This window comes from Chamaea fasciata, unplaced genomic scaffold, assembly GCF_029207755.1.
Source record: "Chamaea fasciata isolate MVZ Bird 193981 ecotype frontalis unplaced genomic scaffold, bChaFas1.0.hap1 SCAF_1, whole genome shotgun sequence".
NCBI lineage: Eukaryota > Metazoa > Chordata > Aves > Passeriformes > Sylviidae > Chamaea > Chamaea fasciata.
In genome coordinates this window covers 122,739,205-122,762,509 of record NW_027094086.1, presented here as the reverse complement: position 1 = coordinate 122,762,509, position 23,305 = coordinate 122,739,205, and the positions used below count along the sequence as shown (strand labels likewise).

At 38.0% G+C, this 23,305-nt stretch overlaps 1 protein-coding gene across 1 annotated transcript; it reads right to left on the bottom strand.

The window, feature by feature from the left end:
- Positions 1-18,612: 18,612 nt before the first annotated feature.
- On the bottom strand, positions 18,613-22,277 carry POLR1F (RNA polymerase I subunit F). The gene is made up of 4 exons (XM_066196172.1): positions 22,025-22,277; positions 21,802-21,943; positions 20,499-20,707; positions 18,613-19,074 (listed from the first exon to the last, which is right to left on the bottom strand). The coding sequence occupies exons 1-4, from the start codon at positions 22,240-22,242 to the stop codon at positions 18,684-18,686; spliced, it is 960 nt and encodes a 319-aa protein (XP_066052269.1). The 5' UTR covers positions 22,243-22,277; the 3' UTR covers positions 18,613-18,683.
- Positions 22,278-23,305: the final 1,028 nt, after the last annotated feature.

The following is a 23,305-nucleotide window of genomic DNA, read 5'->3' as shown; positions in this document are numbered from 1 at the left end:
TGGGGTTGCAGTGGAGTTAAATCAGTATTTAAAAAAAAGACAGAAACTCTGAAGCAAACCAAACTTTGACAAGAAATTTACCAATGTAAAGCCATAAGAAGGCTGAAAGGCTCCTGCGGTTCCTGAGAGTGTTGGTAGAAATTATTGTCCCAGTGTGATAATGCTAACTGGACATTGTGCAGTATTGTTCAACCACAGCACTAAAAACACCTCGACTAGGACATTATTTAACATAAACATAATTATAAAATCTTACTACCCTATTTTACTAACTCCAACACTCTGGGTGCCTACAAGCCCTTAACTTAAAAGTAGCTCTCAGGTGGAGCCTGTGCTCTTATTCTGTCACTGCCATATGGTGTGCCCTGTGTGAACGCATTTAGAAGTCCTTTTCTAGGCAGGACTGGGCATTGTGTCTGATTTCTCAAGGGCAGGTTAGCACATCTGGCAGATCTATAGAGAGCTCCTTTATGGTTAACCTCTACCACACTGATGCTGGTGCTGCCCTCTACTGAGGGCAGAGACCACTCGGCTAAAAGAACGGGTTTGTCTGACTCCCACAACTATTATTTTCCCTTATCGATCTATAGTGGACAAAAAGACATTTTTTGATGGGGTCACAGTCTAGATCAAGAGTATGACACAGTAGGAGACCCAATATGTCTACAAAGTACAGGTTTTGCATACAAAGGAATTGCCCCAAAAGCTAATGCCAAAGAACATGGAGGCAGAGAATATTCAGGGTGGAGATTGCATCACTAAATGTGGTCCTGTTGGGATACACAAAAAAAACCTGAGAGGATCAAAACAAACCCCCTGACTTAAAACAACTGTTGTTTTAAAGGTACACTACATTACTTTTTGACTCAAGGACTCAATTTGGATCTGAATAATCTTAATGACCTCACAAAGTATCTGAGAGCACAGAATTTGGCAAGATAAACTGAGTATTTATTTTCTAGAAAGCTTCAAGAGACATGATATTGAAAGAAGTTACACAAAATTGAGATTTTTACGGTGTCCTTGGTAAATGTTTGATAAACAAGAGAAGTAGCAGTATTACCCTTGTGATGGTTGCAGTGATGCAGTCAAAAAATGACAAATGGTATTTCAGTCTACCTGACATAGCACCCCACAGCCTTATATTTTTTTTCCCCTGAAAAAATTGTGCCAACATGTATTTCTCTTTCATGCTTCCAAAAATATAAGATTATATAGAAAGAGGTGAATAGAGGTCTCATGTTTCCTTTAGGATGAAAGAGAAACACATAGTGAAGTGGAGTAATAAAGAAATTTTGAGACAATAAGTTAGGAACAGATGTTGCTGTTTATTTTTATTTCTCTCTCCCCCTCCCTATGATTACAATAAATTATATCTTTTTGCAATGATTAGGGAAGAAGGGGATTATACCAAGGTTAGACAGAAGCATCAGATAAAACTGACTATAACACCACATAAATCCTCTATTCAACATTACTCCAAGGTCTAGTTAAAGCTACTATGTAATCTGGTGTTTTAAATGAGTGAAGATATCAGAGCTGTGCACTGTCATTAGACACACTTGAGGTAAAAATGAAGAGAGTTTTCTATCTGGAGTTTGAGTTCTGGTATGAATGAACTGTATCATCACATAATTGCCTATTTTATGTTGGTCAAAACATACGAAATAGGAAAGGCAAGTAAGGATTCAGAGATGTCAAAAGCAGAGGTCATGCCAAACCCAGGGCTATTCCACATACGGTGCAACTGACAGTATAAAAGACACTTACATTGTTGAAGAGAAGGTTACTTTGTCTGAACCATTCATAACTCTTTAGGAGTAATACCAAAGAAACAATTTAGTTAGCTACATTTTTCACTGTTCATCCTGTTTGCCTGCTTTTTTCATATTTGAACTTTGTAAATCAAACTAGACATTTTTTACAGCAGACTTTTAGACCTTTGCTCCAAGTGCGTTTGCAATGTTCCAGAGTTTAGAAAAAGATCCCAGTCCACTGCTCCTTGTAATAAACGCCTTAAGAATTCTAGGTTAAATAAAAGTATTAATAATCATATTCATATTATCTTCTAATATGAGCATAGCAATCAAATAGGTAGCAAAAAGTAAAAAATACTAGGAACAAACCTCTGTGTTAACATGAATATGACAATTTTTTTTTTTCCATCTTCAGTAACATTAACTTTGATGATAAATACATGGCCTCATTAAGAGTTTCCACTTTGAAAACTGGCTTTGTTAGAATCCAAATATATTGTGGTTTTGCTTGGGGGGATTTATTTTCTTTTTAATTTTTTTTTTTCTTTATAGCCAGACAAGTCATGTTATTTATCTCTTCTTCAGAGGAAAAACATGAAGTCTTGGCAAGGTGTAACTGAGAGGAGACATTGAGATCTTGGAAAGCCAAAAAGGTCTGAAAAAAAATCAAACCCAAAATTATTGAAGCATCTCCACCTAGCCTGAATCACTTGGAAAATCTTAAACAGGGCCAAAATGTGTGTGAATTGTCATGAGCAATGCAAATACATCTTTTAAGAGGTATTGCAAAGTTTCCTTTTAATTTATGAACTATTACTTCTCACAAAACCATACGACAAATGGCTTTTTACTTTCTCCTCCCATAAAACCATACAAAGCTTTTTGCCAGGCTAGTTACCATCAGCAAAAACATTAATGTTAGTTTCGCATTGTAGGAGTCTATCTCCTGGGAAATAGATACAGTAGCATGATTTAAAGTTTCTCCATAGTAAGGGTCTTTAAGTTTCTGCACACTCTGCAATTTTAATAGACTGTATATATTCTTTCTGCACTCAAATGTTTTCTTGTATTTTACTTTGTTCTATTGAAAAATGACACATATGAAACTGTACTTAGAATCCTAAATAAGATATGAGTACTTCATTATACAGTTTTCATACTTTAAGGAACGATTTCCTTTAAAATGGTTCAAGCTGAAACTTGGCACACAAAGTTCTAATTGGGGAAAGGCTGGGATGCAGAATGGTTTTATAAAGTTTCAAATAAATCAGTCTTGTCATTTTTTAATTATTTTTACAGAAGAGCATGACACCCATTTTAGTACCATTCTCTTAATATTTGCCAAGACTTAAATAGAAATAAGTTATTTTTTTTGAGTTGTTTTCACAGTATTTTCTTGTCAGTTTAAAACATTTAACCTTAAATAGAAAGTTTGCCAAGTCACAAATCCTACTTAGAACTTGCTTTGCTTCTCTCAGTGCATGTGTAGTGATGAATGTTTTAAACTAATTTAGTGCTGTGAAAAGTGCCAAACTGTCAGATGTAGAAACTAAAATAGTGTGGTATTTTATTTTATTTTATTTTATTTTATTTTATTTTATTTTATTTTATTTTATTTTATTTTATTTTATTTTATTGTTAAAATTGCAGTTGGAGCACTGTGCACCACAAAGGCCTGTAACTTTGGCAGACGTGGGAGCTGGTGACAGGGATGAGGCTGGTAATGGAAGCATGCTGGCTCATCTGTGCAGCATAAAAGGTGACCTGGCACAAAGCTCTGTATTTTAAGTACATCCAGGATATTACTCTACCTCTCATCAGACTATCCAAAATTTTGCTGAAAGCAAAGGAAAACACACTGGGGTAAAAGAATGTTTGATAGAGACTCATCGCCAATATACAGCAAAGAGATCAACTTAATTCTCCATGATTGAACACAGTGTGAGCTACTGTTGAGACCTCTTAGCTGGAAACTATCCCCAGTTGTTTCTCTGCAAATCTAATTGTTCAGTTATTTTCACAAAGGCAAAGTAGTAGGGTATGTATTTTCTCTGGGTAAGGATAGCAGCTTTTGTTCATTTCTTACCTGTTCAGTAAAGAATAAAAACCTTACTTCACCTATCTCCTCGTGATTCATTTTTCCTTCTTTAGGTTAGGAAGGCATTAATCCATGTGTTCTAAATATCTGCATCCAAAATGTAGCAATGGACAGATTTCCAGAGGTATGTTTAAGACAAAGGATGTACCTAATTGTTCAGCTGGGCTTTTATTCATTTTAACTGTTGCTTGTTATTCTGTAACAAACTATTGTTTTCTAATGAAAACAATAGTTTTTCATTACAAACAGTACAGTACAGAAAGAGGCAAGTACCTACATTCTCAGTTACAACCCTTAGAATTATGTGAATTAGAAAATACATGCCAATATACCTTGAGACCACTGTTTTTATTTTTCATTAAATTTATATTCTCTTGTCAGAAGCATTTTCTTGGTAAAAATAATTCAAATCCTTCTGGTTTTGCTTGGGGTTTTTTTTTTTTTCTTTTTTTTTTCTTTTTTTTTTTTTGTTTGTTTGTTTGGTTTTTTGGGGGTTTTTTTGTTTTTTTTTTTTTTTAGATTTAATATCTGTTACGCTCTGTTCAATGTCACTGTGTTAGTACAGGAATATGGCTATAACATTCTTGCATGTGAAACTGTACATCAGGCACATTTTAACAGATTTATGTCATCAACCCCTACACAATATTAATCTTTCTTCAAGGTCATTTTTAGCTACCAAAGTAAGAGCCCTTGTAAAATTTCCAAGGCAGCTTTCAAGCCAGGCCAGTTGCAAGTTTTCAGGTGTTGGGGAAAAAAGAAAAGAAGAAGCCGAGGAATTCATAAAAGAAGTTTCTTGGCAAAGTGTCTGTAAAGGTCTGTAATGGGAGACAAACCATTCATCAGCATCCATGCAAGCTGTCTCTGTTATGAAAACCAGGGCACATTTAAAGGAAAAATAAACAAATTTATCAGTCTGATTGCAATTTTATGAAGTACAATACTGAAAGGCTTCTCCTGTCTGTTCCAGACACTGACAAGATAAACTAGACATGGCTTAGGTGGAATGTGTCACTTCTGTCAGGTGCTATGATAAGTATGAAAAGCCAGGTATGCTTCACACATGGACTCCAAACAAATTTCAGACAAGGTTTATGTTCCTTTGTTTTGTTTTCCACGTTTCATCATTGCTGAAGCCAATCAAAGACACAAGATTTGGGGATGTTTATTACCACACCAAATGGCTGAGGCCTGCAAGTATGGAAAACCACACCAAACTTTTGGATTTATGTGAGACCATGCTGACATGTAGCATAAAATATTTCAGTTATAATTGCTTGAGAGTTACTCTGTTTGCTTTTGGAGGACGTGGTAACAGGACAACGCTGGCTTTCTGGGTCAAATTCAATTACAAAGGCTGAGCAGGGATAAGAGGCAGCCTGGAGAACATACACTAGCATATTATTAGCATATGGGTAAAAAATAGCTGCTGTGGAGTACATTCAAGAGCTGAATCAAAGTTCACACTGTTTAGGATGTTTCATCACTACATTGAGTTTAGGATGATTTTTTCACAAAGAAACCTTGCAGATATTGTTATTTATATGTCATTTAGAAATGTGGAATGGAAATGTTTTATGTGAGGATGTCTGCAATGAAATCTTTTTTCTCCTGCTTCTTCCTCTCCTACATTTTGCTCCCAGAAGTCCTTTAGATTGAAAGAGGCAAAAAATATCACATTAAATAGAACTTACGATATTGGAGTGGCTTCCTAAGTGATATACACGGGCAAAACAGAGGCTGATATAAGAGACAGATCACATATGATCCCCTCTGTGCTACAACAGGTTTTGTCCCACAAGTGTTGTTAAGCTTCCTTTATTAACTCATTACTAATTTTAGACCCTGTTACACCTAGCAGCTATGTGCATAATCATAACTTATGGTTTTTTAGATCTGAAGAAAGACAGAAAATGAGAATTTTTTTAAAAAAGAAATAAAAAAGTGTGATTGAAATTGAGGAACAAACTTCAAAATATTTAGGGGGAAATGCATTTAAAAGAGAAAGCCGATACATGAAGGATGTAACTGATCAAGCTGGAAGGCAAAAATATTAAAAGTGAAAGAGTTTACTGTGATCTGTTTTCTATGTTCGTCTCTTTGTGCTCTGTTTATTTGTCCCATGCTCCTCTGAGGTAATTCATGCAACTGAGTTACCGAGTGTTTGCCTCACTTTTAAAAAGAACCCCAGAATCAATGCCTTTGCTTTGCTGTGCTGGCTATCCTCACTGCAGGAGTGGCAGGTGTCCCAGCAAGCTCATCCTGATGCTCAGACTGCCTCAAAGACAGGACATGAGCTGCACAGGAGCTTGCTATGGGCTCTAGGTTCAGTCACTACCACTGACACCCACTCTGAACTGTGCTGACATCAAATATGGATTATTTCCATTGTTTAATCCTTCTTTCATAGCAGCCAGTGTTAAATGAAGATGCAGTGCTCAGTTGGATTTTAGCATGAGACACAAATAACTGGCTTGATCCTGGAGAGTCAGAATATTACCCAATGAAACATGAATTAAAAACTAAGACAAGAACACAGCAGGGCAGGGGAAGGAGGAATGATGTTCTGGTTCAGAACAAATCCCTGGAGATGGGAAAGCTGCATGAGATGTGATGTAGAGAAATCAGACAAAAATCAAAGCATAGCTTCCTTTGCATTCAGAACATGCATGCATTTAGAAAGTTATTCTGAAAGAAAGCTGAGCATCAGAAATATCTGTCTAAGAGTAGCACTTGGTGGCACTCTTAGACAGGTAGAAAAAATTTGCATCTTTTTTCTAATGTATACCTGAAGTGTACATTGTTTTGTGGGAAGAAAGTTCCTTTTACAAAGTCCAGCTGACTTCAAAATTAAGCACTTCAGCAAAAAAGTAAAATGCCATCTGTTACTGTGTAGGAATAAAGAATGTCATGTTTCACCAGAATAGCCACTGCAGAGATTTTTGTGCTGAGCTTATTAACAGCTTGATACTGCTGATTAAAAATTCATAAAGGGGAATAGAGATATTTTCTAGTACTCAGGAGAAAGAAAAGACTTGATTTCTTTCTGCAACTCAGCCAACATCTTCAAATAGGGAACCATAACAGAGTGACCTTTTAATGTCTCCATCTGCCTACAATAAAACATACCTTCCCTGTAACAGAGCAGTTGACTGTGTTGGTACTTTACTTTATAATGAAGATCATAGCCATTTCTCCCTATTTGCTGGATCCTCAGGTACCAAATCTTGGTTTTGACCTCAGGACTTGCTATTTATGTTCTTGCTTTAGCCAGCACCATTGTTATTCACACATGACCAGTTAAATGGATTGGAGAATGAAAAAAATGTGGGTTTTTTCTGTAAATAATGTTATTAGTTATGAAAAGAAACAGGAAAAGAAAAAGCAAAAGATTGATAGATTTAAACTATAAACAGAGAAAATTAAAATGGCTTCTCTTATGAAAAAGTTGGCATTTAGAATGAGGGAAAAAGCCCTGGAATATTTAAGAGACCCTTTCTGTTATGCACACTGATAAAAAAAACCTTTCAAGGCTAAAAAGAAGAAATTAAAATAAGACGGATTCCGTGAGCTTCATTTCCAGCTCTGGTAACTGACTGAATACCTTATGCCTATTTTCTATTATTAAAAGGACTGTTAAGGAGACAATGATGAAGAGATCAAAGATAAGAGGCAATCTGATGCTCATAGATAAAAATACACAATAAAAATGTACCTTCTGGGATCATGAGGTTGATTTCAGTAGCCCCACTACTCTGTAGCAAAAATCCTATTGATTTGATCAAGGCTAGACTTTCAACCTTGGCTTTTAAAAAGGAGAAATTATTTTAAAGGAACAACATAGGCATTGTGCCAAATGCACATTAAATATAGATGGGGATTCCCAATTAATTTCTGCTTCAGCTGCAGAAACCAGGCATTTGTGATTCAAAAAGTAAAGGAAATTTGTCATTCTTTGAAGATTGGAAGGAATATGATTTATTTCTTAGGGTCATGTTGAGAAAAATGAAGACAAAAACAGCACGTAATGAATGGGACCCAAAATGAGATTTGGAGATTCTGTTTGCTCCTGAAGCACAGACCATCTAATAAACAGGGAGCTGAGAAACAGTTCTAGGAGAAAGCCATTATCCTAATACAATGATCAATTAAAATATACTGTGCCCTAAGCAGCAAATTTAAAACTGGATGTTAGGAAAATAAAAAACCAAAAAAACTTTAAAAATTGTCAAATTCTTCTTTAGGAAGGTCACTGACCCAAACCTGCATGAAACTCACAAAGGTGGTGCAGGGGCCAAGGTGTTGTCTCCTTGGTCCCGGGACGCATGTTCATATGCCTCCCTCTGGCTTGCCCTGAAAACCTGCCTTTGGCTTGGTCTAGGTAAGAACTGTCCTTAAAATCCTCAAAATTCCAAACAATCATTTTTGCCTAAAGCAACAGTTCCATTCCTGTCTCAGGAGTATCTACTAATGATTGGAAGACAATGAAATTTCATTTTTTTTCCTGAGATGTAAGTGTTCTGACTGATATGAAGAAGGACCTCAAAGGGCCAGTTCTTCTCTCTATTCATGACAGTTATTTCTTTTCTTTAAAATTATTCCAGAATTTTAATTAAACAGGAATATACTCAGTTGCTGGGGAGTGGCTTCTAAGGGCTCCGATCATAGTTTGAGTGGAGACAGTGCATATGTGTACACCTCCAGCCCTTGCAAAGGGAAGTGAGGGGCTTAGGCTGGGTGGGGGCAGAAGCTCACCCTGACAGCCCCCTGATCCTCCAAAGCAGGATCCAGCTGGTGGAGCATGTGGCAGAGCCCCTGGCACAGCCATAAATTACTTCCAGTGTGTATGACCATGATTAGCTGTTTGACTTCTTGTTAAGCAACACTTACAATATCTGTAGGCACACAGTAAGCAGTTTGGAACTGCTGATTGCTCTCTGATTTACGAGGGGTGGTGGAGAAGGATGAAGAGAGACATAAGTCTGGTTTCACTGCAGTTTGGAAATCGGAAGCAAAATGTAACTGACAAGGAAACTAGACAGGAATTTAGTTGTCACCCCCAAATATACACTTTTCACTCTTTTGGGGCTTGCCTTTTACTCATTTTTTCTCCCCTTAAGTAATTAATGCACTATTTATCTTACGAGTTTCAGCCAAAAATTAGAGTATCAACATAGAGAAAAAAACCTCTCCAGATAGCATTTATACAATAAAACATGCAGACTAAGCAACACCAATACTGATAAGTATAAATAAAACACAGTTCAGATTCATGAGATTTCCAGACCAAATGACGTTAAATGTGCTTGGAAGAAGTTCAGCTACGGATCTGCATTTTAGACACATGTCCCTTCATAACTTCCCAACTTTTGGACACTTGCTCATCATTTCTCTCTCAAATGATGTTTCCAGATCAACGAACTTATCCTTCCCTGGGATCAGTCATTTCCTTAGTCTCGCCTTTTAGAAAGCAACCCTTTTACTGTCTGTTTTATGACACTAGTAACACTGTGCTCCAGCTCTGTATTAATCTTCTGAGAATGTTATTTATTTTACAGTATTGGCACAGCAGGAGACTTTCCTCTGCTTTTGACGAGGGCCCCTGGAGACAGCAGACACACCACCAGCACAGTGCCAAAATAATACTGCAGCACATTCCACCTAAATTAGCATAAAATACTGAGATAACACCATTTCTTTTTCTGCTCTTATTGATATATTACGTTACGAAGAGCAGACTGCGATCACAGTTTTACTCTCCTGTAACCCCTAACCATACCCTCCTACTTGTCCTAGCTTTAGGCCTTCAGTAGAAGTCCTGCTATTCCCCATCTTGGCTTTGCTGCACAGTGCTATGAATCATCCTACATAAACTGCACAGACACACAAAACTAAGAATTTACTTGATTTGTCACTTACATAATATTTTAGCACTGATCTCACAGGGAGTCTGTTAATTTAACTAGTGAGAATACTACTCTTCTTATAATTTGTACGAGAAATTTTTCTAACTAGAAAATCTACCAACTCAAGGGGAAAAAGGTCTTGGGTTAAATTTTGTGCCTGAAAACAGAAACACTGTCAATTTTTCAGCACTAGGACTTTTTATAAGAAGACATTTTGAAAACTGTTTTTCAAAATATATTGTTGGCGTTTCAAGACTAAGAGTAAATGAAGTAACTCAGTGGTGAAAGGCACTTCTTAGTAAGACTAACAGAGTGGAAGTCTTTAACTATGGGTGGCATTTATTGAAGAGAAGCTTCTGTTTTCTAGAGCTCTAACAAGCAGAGCTGCACAAAAACTGGTCCTCTGTAGGCTTTTTTTCTTGATAGGCATCTACACTAATTTTTATATCATATCCCTGCAGAAAGCAGTGTGAATAAACATATTCCTTATTTTAGGGCACATTTCCATTATATCCCATTAGCTAAATTTCTAGTGAACTTAGCTAATGGAATATTATGGAAATGTTCCCCAAACTTTAGTGTTGCCTCTAAAGTAATGAATTAGTGTTTTTCAGAGAATCTCCTTAATTCTACTCTCTGGTTGAATTAAAAAACAATCACGCCATTCCTAAAATAAGTCAGTGGATAATTTCATGACTAAGTCTGAAAAGACCAGAGCAACATCCACATCCACTCCAGAGCTCAGACATAATGCAAACACAGTCGCATATTTTATCATATTCTATCACCAATTTTCACACACACTTGGCAAAGTCTTCCTGATGTTTTTGAGTCCTCATGTACACAAGCCTGACATCCCCTCAAAGACAAATCCCCACAACAATTTCATGAGCAGGGCTCAGTTTTCTTAAAAAATGTCATTCATTACTAGGGGTAAATAATTTGCCATCCACCTTTTCTGCAGGATTCTAATGGTTACATGACTTACATGCAAAACATACAGATTTATGTTTGGGTGGGAACATCACTCACCGCGCTAAGGAGGATTAAGACACCTTTTAACCTTCCCAGCGAAGCTCTACAGACAAGCACTCAGGAGTACCTTATTAAGAACAAGGCTAAGTGTAATTGAGCACATTACTGTATTTCAGCAGTCAAGGGGGTTATGGTCTCGGCCACCAAGACATTTTCTGCATTTTACTTTGTGACTGACATAGTGCCGAGGGCTAAAGTATAATCTGATGTCATCCTTTTTACATGAATATATTTCAGATGTGTCTACTAGTGGTATTGTCACAGCACAGCAGCCTACTCTGGTTGGTGGTATGCAGACAAATTCCTCCACCTCCAATTTTGCTCTTTAAAAATCTTAATTCCAAGTCTTAAATCAGCCATTGATATTTAACATGACTGATACTGAGGTTTTGATGGTTAATAGTGGGCTTATGTGAAAACTAAAATGCTGTGATGAATTCAACACTGACATGGACTTTTCAGCCTCTTTTTCCCTTGTTCCCAAGGGGAACAAACTAGTCTACAGCAAACCCAGAAAAAAACCCGCATGTGAATAAACATGAAATAATTCCATGTTATAAAAAAAACCCCAAGCCCCCAAGTGCAGTAAAGACAAACCCAAGTTGTTTCTGTAGCACCAGAGCTAAGGATGCCTTCCTCTCCTTTCCCTCATGCATAATAAGGTGCAAAGTTCTGCCTGGAGCTTTTCCCAGTGCTATGGACTCCACAGAGTGGTTTGTATTCACCACAGATGAACTTGGGTCACTTTTCTTCAAACAGGGGAAATAATAAAATTTCTCTCCTCTGCCCAACAAGTCGTGCCCATGAAACTTATAGAAATTCAGAATTTCATTTAAGTAGACAGGAATCTGCAAACTGGCCATTAACTAAAAATTTACTAAAGAAGAACAAACACATGCACCTACATATCACAGCATTTGTATGAGCTTTCATTCACAGCGTGGCCACAGAAATCTCTTTTCCTATACAAACAAACTACAGAAAGGAAATGAAATATGAACAGTGAAAAACTAGATGAATACCTGTATTAACAGCACTTTGAAATATATGAAAATTAGAACGTAAACTAAAGAAACATGGTGACAGCAGCTAGGGTAAATACCAAGATTTTGATGCTGATATACAGAGTGGGTAGAAATTCTATTTCTTTTCTAGTCTTATTTCAGTTAGCTGAAATACTTCTCATCAAATACCAGTTCACAGAAGTTTTTGAACTCTTTAGATGACATATGTGGAGAAAAAGCCTGAAGAAAAAGCAATACTCCGCCATGTGGCATTGTATGAGAACAGGCAGCACCCTTCCTCAAGGAGACTGATTTGTCTTACACTGATTTGTAATATGAAGTGTAAAATCATAGCGGAGCAGAGCAGTTTTTGTGGAATCATATTCTGACACATTTGGGAAAAAAAAAATCAAAAAACAACCAAACAAAAAGACACCTACCGAATTCAGTCAATTTCACCAGAATATGAATTTGGGGGGAAAACCCCCTTTTGGTTCATCCCCTAACAATGCAATTCAGGTACTTAGAATGAAATAGTCCTCTATTTGAAATGACTATTTGCACACTTAAAATATTTTGTGTCACACTCCAAAAAATTAGAGAAGCATTTTTATTGGACTGAAAATCTTTGGTGGAGAGATGGGAAAGGCCTTTAAAGAAAAAAACTTCAAATTTCCTTTCATTCTCAGGAAAAAAATTTGAGATTTCAAAAGCTTCTTTAAACTGAATTTTTTCTTTTTCACTCTTTATAAAAAAAGCCCCAGCTTTTGCTCTTTTTGTTTTAAATCCTTCTCTCCTAGTCAATTTTCCATATATTAATTGAGGTTTTTAGACCATTTTCCAAAGTGTGCTCCAGTGAAAAATCAAAACAAGTCTAGCCATAAGTAATTGCAGTTATACTTTTTGCCTGGGAAAAGACATTTGCTATACTCAATCAATAGGACGATATAAAGTTATTTGCAACAGCTTGCACTCATGTTCCTCACCATAATATGGCATAACCACAGATTTACAGGATAAATATAAAACATTAATAAAGAAGATGATGCTGGGTTCTATTTAGGGATCATTTATGACAATGGTTTTGCAAACCAGACATTAAAGTGAGATAGAAATAACCACAACACAAATGACTCCAAAACTAATCTGTGAGCATCTGCATATTTTGGTAAGTACTTCAGAAATACTACATGGGTAGAGAAATGGATGTGAACATGCATATTTTTCTCTACCTCAGAAACCTTAGAACTGTCCATAATATCATTCCTTTGGCCCAGAAAACTAAGACTTCAAGTTTAAGTAATGTCTAGTCCTAATGAAAAGATGATTTTTCAAATTATATCTATGAAACAGGAATTACTCTATCAGAGAAAAATACACGATTTAGTAATAAATAATTTAGACATAAAGCAGGTCACTTATGCTCCATTCAGTTTAATGTCAAGAAAATCCTATCAAAAGTAGTTATCAGCACAACCCAGACATCATCAGTGCAGACTTATTTTTAGTCACAACATGTGAAATTTATTTGAAAGGCAGAGGTCCTGAACTGCTTCTCTGGGGAGAATGTAGATACACCAGAGGTGAAGGCAAGCCCATCTTCACAAATCCACAAACTAACACTGAGAGGCTCCATAAAGAAACTAGAAATACTTGTACCATCTGTGCACTTTTTGTTTTGGTTTTTTTTTGAGGGGTTTTTGACTTTTTTTCAGCTGAGAAACAAATAGCTGTACTTCTGGGAAAGTGCTTCATAAAAACTGGTCATCTTTAAGCCCATGAAGAGATGACCAACCTCTGGAGAAAAAATGAACCTTCAAACATATATCTAATAAAATGGCATTATCCTGAAAGAGGGCCAGATGTCATTCATTTGTTCTCTATAACAAAAAAGGAGCTGATCCAAAAATTTTATAGTGCTCCAAAACAGTCTCATTTTTCTGATATTAATATTCATGTTCATGATATTATTTTTATTCATGTTTATATATTATTCTGATAACAATATTCATACTGATGAAGGATAAATTTCCCTTCTTCTTTAGTCCAGCTTTTAAATGTTGACTTGACTGATCCATACAGAATTTTTAAGCTATCCATGTGCTATCACGTTTACTATAAGGAAATAAAAGCACAGGCTGTGACTTATCACTGGGAGCTGTAGCCTACTCTTTGAAAACAAGATGCTTCTGGCTTCACCCAGCTCCCTGAATGACTGGGAGTTATTCCATACTAATTTCAACAAAATGCTTTCCATGAAATCTGGGACATACTTGCACAGCCTGCAATTCCACTGACTGCTGCACTCCAAGTCTCCATCAGAAGCTGCGTGTACTGGGCAGGGATGTATCACAATGAGTCCACTGATTATGGCTTGGAAGGTAGAACTGAAATATTATTTCTGATTGCAGATTCCTTACCTATGACTCAAGTCAAAACATTCGAAAAAAATCTGCTTCTTCAATGTCCATTCACATACTGAATGTGAGCTTCTAAGCAACACAGTACTGATAGACTAGCTCTCACCAGAGCCTCTTAAACACACATTTCTCCTCACTTGATTTGTGCAGCACAATGAAATCCTGCTCTTGAACGGGACACCATATTTCTAGTGTGTTAAGAATATCCTTAGAGAAGTTTCCATACACCAAAGGCACAAGTGGATGAAAATATAAAGAAAAGAGGAACAAGGGTAATAATGAGCAAGAGAGCTTTGAAGGGCAATAGTTATTCCTATCTTTTTAACTGTATTCTTACTAAGTATCATACAGATTTAGAAACCGAAAGTAACAGCTTAACCTTCTAACCATATGAAATACACAAAAATAATCCATAGAAGAGGAAGATATTGGTAATGAATCTTGTAGCAAAATTATTTCCTCTGTTTGTATGATTTCTTTTCTAAATACTAAAACCTGCTGCAGTTTCACTCACCTGTACAGAAAGTTCATCTCATCTGTTTTTATAGATCGATTTCTCAAATAAGTTATTTTTCAAATTCAGCTATCTCTGGTGTTAACAGAAACATTCTAGCAGCAATGATACTCTACAGACCTATCAGTTTGGGAGATGGGAGAAGATCATCTTGTATGCAATCTTATGGAGCAGGGGTCCATAAAAGGGGAAAATTAAAGCTTATTTCTTCTTTGTCTAGGACAGTTGGCTTCAGAGGAACTTGAAGTCGTGGCCAGGTTGCAATTGCTTTTATTTGCTTAACATCAGGTCAGCTGAGTGGCTTGGGACAATATTTGCAACTGAATTTAACCCAACTTTAACTTAATAATGTATAAAGTCATGAAGAGAAAAAAACTCTTGAGCTGTTTCTGTAATAAATTTATTTACTGACAGTATTGGAGAAATGCAAACCTTGATTTTCAGGCTTATTTTTATTCACATGAATCCAGAAGATACTTTATAGACAAAGCCTACTGGATACTGAAGTCTCTCAGACTTTATTAAATATACAGAATTTCTAAAAGCTAAATAGCAGAATAGAATGAACGTTTTGCTAAGAAAAATACAGGCCTTCTCAGGATTAAACTATTTCAGCCCTTCCATAGCCAAGAGTAGTAATCCTGAGAACATCAGATCATATAACCTCTTCACAGCAAAGGTCTGTACTTTCTGAGGACTATCTAAGGTTGGGATGCTTCCAAAGGAATAGTGTTCACTCAGAGGCAGATTTGATCATGGCTCATGTTTTTCCAAAAGGCAGCTAGCTTGCTTAAGCCCTTTAAAAAATCCTTTCCCTAGAGCTCATCCACTCGGCGGTTTGGGCTGAGTATTTAAAGAAGTAGCAAAGTGCCAGGTCAAAAGCAAAGAATTTGTTTCTAAGAGAAGCAAGGAAAAGACAAAGAGCAAAATTTAACGCTGCGGATTATTGCAAGCTTCAGAGAATACAGAACAATTGTTTTAGAGACAGTTAAAAATACCATCTTGTAAGACTGCTTGCTCTTCTGCCAAAGTCATGCAATACACCAAAAAACATTTGCACAATCAAAATATTTATACTACAAAGTAGCAGTTCCTACTTTATAAACTTGGAGCTGATTAAGTTAGAACTACATTTTTCATAATACCGATAAAAGAATATCAACCACAGCCATAAGTAAACATTGGCTTTGTGTTAAGCTTAATGTTAAAACAGAAAAAAAAAAATCCAGCAAGTTTTTTTCTCTAGATCACAGTTACCTTGGTGCAACTATCAATACAGTTATAAAATACAATTTTACTTTCTAACCTTCTCTTTGCTGTGTGACATGAGATGTACTAGAATGCACCCTGAAAAAAATATCAGAAGGACTGTACAAAAACAAAGAAAAAAAAGAAAGCCATCTGGCCTCACAGGAAGCTTTAAAAATGATTCTTCTATATACTCAAAAATCTTGTCTCAACTTAAAATTCAATATAACTCTTCATTTGTAGTCCAGGGGAAGACAGAAAGTTAAAGGTTTATAGAGATCAAGCTTCAGGGAAATTTTAATGGAAACGGCCAAGTCCAGCTCCTTTGTTAATTGCAAGGACCAGAAAATCTTGCCTTTTTATGGGGAAAAAACAAAGACAAGTGACTTAAATTATGATCAGAGTGAAAATTCACTTTTGGAAATCCAAGTTTTCTTGCCATATTTAGCAAATGCCATAACAGTATTTACAGCAACATCGACAGTGCAGCTGTGAGGCTGCCAATATTGTCTCCAACTGTGTAAAACATGTTTTTCATCCTTCTTTTTTAAATGCTTTTCTTCACTTTTCTCCTTCCCAAGAATTTAACATGTTCTGGTATTTGTATCACTGGAGAAACAACTTGCTCAGCAATCAATTACCAGCTACTGCATTTACTTTTAATTGATCTCTTTTATTGTAACCCAAGAAAGAAAACCCAAAAATGACACAAGTGTGTGCCAGCCAAACTCATGTGCCAAAAATAAACCTGCCTCTAAGTAAGGCCCAAAACTGAGATTACTGTAGGCTTTCAGAAAAGACTAATCATCAACAAAACAGTTTGCACAGTTTGCTAAACTACAGTAAGCAATTCCCAGTAAGAGAATGTTAAAGCAGCAAAAGTGGAAAAAGAGCAAAGTGCTGAAAGCATTTATATTGTCTATGTTACTTGATTTATTAGTAGCAACTTCAGTTCTTCACCCCAAATGTCTTCTTTCTTTGCTTGCTGATGAAAAGGCAGAAGAGAGCAAGAAAAACTTTTGGTGCTGCAAACTGGTTCTATCAGCTGGTGAGGCTTGAAACTGGAGATGTTTCCCTTCCCTAAAAGGCAGTGAGGTACAATGAGTATTAAGGTGTAAGAGATGAAATCATGTGACTCAGTCTTTGGTTCATCTGTAACAGTAACTGCCTCCATATTTCTCTTCAGGCTGGCATCCTCAAAAAATATCTGTGCATGCCATCCTCCTCTCTGATATGTCCTTACCCATCCATCCAACTTGTCTCTCAAGTCACTACATAAATTTACATATATTTTATATATATATATATATATATATATATATATATATATATATGGCGAAGTAGCACATAATTTCTGACTTTAAATTATCAACCTTCAAACTGCCTGTGTACTTTAAGTATGGCAGAGTGGGACTTCTGTGTCATTTGCTGCAATTGTGAACACACCAGAATACTGCCCTCAGCTGATCTTGCAGCGTGGTGTAATACATTACAAACATCATCTGACTTTTCAGGTTTTGTCACAGTACAGGAGAAATGGATAGAAGAGCCAGTGTCTATGATATGATACAAATCAAGTGTCAGCATCATCACACGCAGAAACACAACAGGGACAATCCACATTCATCTCAGGACTGTTCAGAGACTGGCTTCAACATTAAGTACACTGAAGAGCAAACCCAAGAGGGTATTCTGCAGTTTCTGCTGCTACTGCTGGCATTAGCTACTTAAATCCACTTTCTTCTCTATCTTCAAAAAGCCTTAACTTGGTTCTTTATAGTGTCATACTTTAGACTTTAAAATGTCTACTGTGTACTGCCACGGCATCGAGCCTATAAGCTGGTAACTTTGTCTTGGTACATTTGGAGCTTTAAAGAAACAGAAGACATTAATATAGCACAAAGTGAGCCCTAAAAGCATTGTAACACTTCAGAACATGTTCAATGTGAATGAATGTTATTAGAAGTTGTAAACACATGTACTAAAGTGAGCTAATAGCATCAGCATTAATCACTAGAGCAAAATGTTTTATCACCTAGGAACAGAGATGAACAACAGGTTTCCACATTCATGCTGTTTACTTACAAGGCCTTCCAAAAGCTGGTTATGTTCTTCTTGTAACAAGTAAATCAGTACCAAATCAATCACGGCCTCCTACTTCGGTGAAATACTAGACTACGTCACCCTACAGTTCTCCTCAGAGCACCTCACAGTAGAAAGAAGCTGCAAGCAAAAGCACTGATACTCAAAAAAAATTATCTCTTTTAAGCTTCCCGGGAATTCACATGAATTTCCCAGAAACACAAAGATAATCCTAATCTACTCTTGTAAAATCAAGACACCGAATGGCAAAGACGGAGTTAGAGTAGCAAACATCAGAACTACCAACTGGCTAATGCATGGAACTGGAAAGCAGACACCAAAGTGATGCACGTGTTCCTGTAATTACATTCCACGGTTCTTTGGTGCCTTGTTTTCCAGTAGAAAAGCCAGGCAGATATTGCTTCTATCCCATTTCTTCTAGCTCTACTTTAAAAGATCCTGCCTTTCAAACTGCTGGTGCACATGTGCACACAAACACCATCTGACCCAGCAGAGCAGATTGTGAAGTAAAAAAAAAGAGATAAAAATTTTGAAAACAGGGTTTTATTGAAACTATCAAAACCGTCTGAAATTTAACGCAGGAAAGGCACTTCAGACTTCAGTCCCTTTTCTTTTTAGCTTTGGGTTTTTCTGACAGCTGAGATAATTCACCCTCTTCAGCTTCATCACAGTGCTTTCTTTTCTTTTTCTTCAACTTTTTATGGTCACTTTGGTAACCACTGGAGTCACTGGCAGGCAATACAAGTTCCTGTTCCCCGTGCTTGTCCTTTTTCTTTTTCTTCTTCTTCTTTTTATCATCACATAATCCATTCACAGCATCAACACTTTGCTCTTCATTTTCCCTCCCAAGGTTACCCATCTCATTTAAAGGTTCTTCCATGACATTATCTTCCCCACAGTTATTCAAGCCATTTTCCTGGTGGTCAAGGTTTTGAATTTCATTCCCATTTGTACTTTCAGTGACTGCGTCAGATTTTTTGGGCCGCATGCTGTAAAGAAATATACGAAACAAACTGGATTAAAGACATCTTAACAGGGCACCTCACATAGTGAAATGTCAAAAAATAGTAATAAAAGATAAAACAAACTTGCCAAAAACAACAACAAATGGAGAACATGACACTCTGTGTTACAGAGAATCATAAAGTTTAATACTCTCAGGGTAATTTCTATTACCTTCCTAGCTTTCTTCTTACCACATAATAAATATTCTCTTTCGAATATTAGCCAAATTTTTTTCTCTAAAGTGTCTTACAGACCATTTCGCATTTCCTCTTTTCACGTGCTTCTTCATCCCCTAATTCATAATTACAAATTGTGTAGTAAAGATTTTTGGGGTTTTTTTAAGTCATTCACAAAAACACACAGCAAGTGGCCTATTCAGTCATGTATGAGGCACACTGCTGATCTTACCAAGCAATTACCCTACTCCAGTTAAAACAAAGGTGATGCCAGACAAGTTTAAAAAAAAGAAGGAAAAAACCTCCACCAAAAACCCATCAAATCCTCCCACTCCCAGCAGGTACCTTGCAACCAAGAGCACTGGACAAAATGTCTAAGAAGACAAATATGGAAAGAATGCAGTTAAAAACCACGGAGGTTTTTATGTCCCCAGAGGCACTGAAGAAAAAATTGCTAGCTTTCACTGTAAATTCACTGAAATGATCCAGAACATCCTTCCAGATTAAAAAAAAAAAAAAAAAAAAAAAAAAGAAAAGAAAAGAAAGAAAGAAACAAAAAATGCTATGAATTTGCCAGTAGGGAGTCATATACATTTAATCAAAACCAAAACCATGTTAAAAAAAAACACTGCTCAGCAAATGACTGCTTCAAAAGAAAAACGTGAATGAACTCTCCTAAAGGCAAGATTTCTTGCAAGGTGTCCTATAAATTTACAGAGGCCTAAGGAGGAAGTTGACACATTTTCTCATCTTTGAAATTCTCATGTTTCAGCAAGTATTTAAGTCATGTATTTGTCACAATACAATACATATGCACGTGTTTGTGTGTAAACTGTCAATGTAACCACTGTGCTCAGGACCCCTGGACTTTTTGCACTCGAAAAGCCTATGCAAAAAGCTGCTCTTAGACACCTGGATGTGCTGTTTTGAGCATGTATTATATGTGCAATCAACAATTCATAGGTCAACACAGATTTGTAAAGCTCAAGAAACACCTAGTGTTACTTTTTCCAGAGAAAACTTCCACGGGAGTCCTAAACAGTGGAAAGTTTAGTTGAAGACAACATATACACATACATAGTTATAGACAGTTACACAGATAGTTATACATACAGTTATATAGGGATTTGTGTAAAAAAAAGGAAGCTGAAAGATTAAGATGTAATTAAATTCACTTAGCTTGTAAAAATGTATTAAATCAGTTTAAAATATTCTCTGTTGAGGCACTGTACCTGCTTTTAGTGAGTCCTCCTCGAATGAAGAACACCCCAGCTGTATCAGAATCCAAGTGCAACACTTGAAATTTCAGTTCATCTCCTATTTTTAACCCCAGCTCTTGCCACTGTACAATGGACATTTGTTCAGGCTTGGGGATAGATGCATTGAAGCATCCATGTATCAGGCAGCCAATATGAGTAGGGGCCACTTTATTAATTACACCCTAAAAAAGAAAAGGAATGTCAGGCAAGTCTATAGAAAAAATCAGCCCTTTCAATGCACACCCTTTAAATATTTACTTTCCAAAATGGAAAGTTTTCAGTAAAAGTTTATGTACAAGTTATGAAGTTGGTTTATCTAGCCATAAGTTAACACTCTTTCACAAAAGTCAAAGCTATTCCTGTAAACTCTTCACACAGTTCCTCTGAAGATAGAACTGAACTGCAAGAGAACTCATCAAAACATGGGATTTAGCTACAGTGAAACCTGAATTGAGTAGGTAACTCTTTCCTTACACTGCAGTGATCAACTTTGCTTTGAAGCCATTTTAAGTCCGATTTAGTTTCCTAAAATGCTCTTCAAGCTGGCACAGCAGTACTTCGCATAAAAAGCTTCTAAATACTCCATTCAGTGGGTTTCTGATAGATACATCTGCATATGAAACCATATGCACCCTTATTTTACCCACAGAATGAATGAGACACTGAAAATTTTACTATTCTCTTCCTAGGAAGATAGCGCATTCCTCCTCAAACACAATTATAAGAACACCAGCTGTGCTGCAAAAAGTATGGCACAACAATGAATGTAGGCCAGCTCTCAACATACTTTACCCACAAGTGCCGAGCAGGGGTTTTGACAAGCTTAAAGCTGTTCTTTGAGACATCCGCCTCCTTTACTGAAAGGCAGGCTCCAACTCGATGTACTGCTCTTGTGCTTGAAGGAACTGAACACCAAACACTTAGGAGGGCAACCCAAACATCCCTGTCACTGTAACAGTGAAAAAACTATCTGCTCTTCAGAAACGAGCACCGGTATGACATACGCAGTTATGATACGCTATTAAATATGCAATCCTTACAGTACAATGGTTAAGTAATATATAATTATAAGTACATTCAACAAACCTAGGGACGGACAAAACAAATTACAGTAAAAAGTACTAGTACAAACTACAAATAAATTGCTATGAACTACCCATATGTGAATAACGTAGCATAAACTAAAATATGTCTCCACCTAAGCCCCAGACCCCTTGATAAAGGAGATAGGCCGAGCTTTGACCACTTAATAAAAAAAGCCCAGGCGTTCGCATACCACCAGCTTCTTCCCCTTCTTGGGGCTGAAGATGATGAAGTCCGCCTCGACGTTCAGGTGGATGAACCCTTGGTCGTCGTAGATGTCGCCGAGCTCCCCCACCACTTTGATGTTGTCGTAAGCCACCGGCACGCCCTGCAGGCTGGAAGGACAAGGAGGAGGGGGGCACCAGGGTTAGCTGCCAGGCCGAGCCAGCACCCCCCGCCCCGGGCCGGGCCCGCACCTCTCCGAGTACCGCAGGAGCTCCGCGTCCAGCTGCGCGCGGATGCCGGAGCGCTTGCGGCCCAGGAAGCGCGGGGGCAGCGCCACGTGCCGCCGGTGCGGCGCCGCCACCAGGCACGAGTAGCGCCGCGCCACCAGCGCCCGCGCCGCGGCGAACGACGGGGCGGCGGCGGCGGGCGGCAGCGCCGGGGCGGGCGGCGGCTCCCGCGGCACGGCCATGCGGACTGCGGCCTGCCGGCGCGGCCTGATGGCGTCAGGCACCTTCCTCCGCCGGGGCGGGCGGCGGCTCCCGCGGCACGGCCATGCGGACTGCGGCCTGCCGGCGCGGCCTGATGGCGTCAGGCACCTTCCTCCGCCGGGGCGGGCGGCGGCTCCCGCGGCACGGCCATGCGGACTGCGGCCTGCCGGCGCGGCCTGATGGCGTCAGGCACCTTCCTCCGCCGGGTCGGGCCCGGCCGCCGCCGTGACGGAGTTCCGCGAGGGTGCCGGGAGGTGGGGTGCGTTCGCCTTCAGGGGGGAGTTTCGTGCTGCCGAGAATGGCGTCGTGTTTTTAACTCTTTCCAACCGGTTTTACGTCTCAGGATCGCAGAATGGTCTGAATGGGGAGGGACCCGGGAGCATCAGCGAGTCCGGCTGCTAAGTGAAAGGCCCACAGGCCGCCCCTTCGCGCCCGGAACCCGAACCGAACACGGGATCCTCTGGACAGCAGAGGTGTTGCGGTGGCCTTGTAAATTTAAATTGGACGTTCGGTGATTTCAGACAAAAGACGCAGTGACAAATTCCCTCAGTGGTCGTCTTCATATAGAGCGATTTTAAGAATGTAGAGTTTGTCTTCTGTTACTAGACGCCAGATCCATTTTGTGCACGTGGTGAGAAATGTTTGAATGCATTTAATAACCACAGACTGAGAAGAACAGAAGTTCTCAAAACGGTTGCCGATGCACTCCACATTGCAATTACTTACAAAATGAGCTGCAGTGCTACAAATAGAAACCTTGTCCAGTTGCAAACGATGGAATTTGTGGCTGGTTAGTGAAGGTTTTGTCCAGAAAAGTCATTCAGACTTTATATCCACGCAAATCGGCACAATATGATTTTACTTTAAACTGATTCCACTGAACTCATGCAAAGCATTGAGAAAGTGTTCTCTCATTGATTTAAATCTAATTTATATCAACTTGTTATAGTAAATGTGCACTTTCAAACTGATTGAATCCACCTGACAAGTAACCAAAAAAAAAAAAAAAATCAGTTTCATTAAAGGTGTTAAAATATTTTTTAT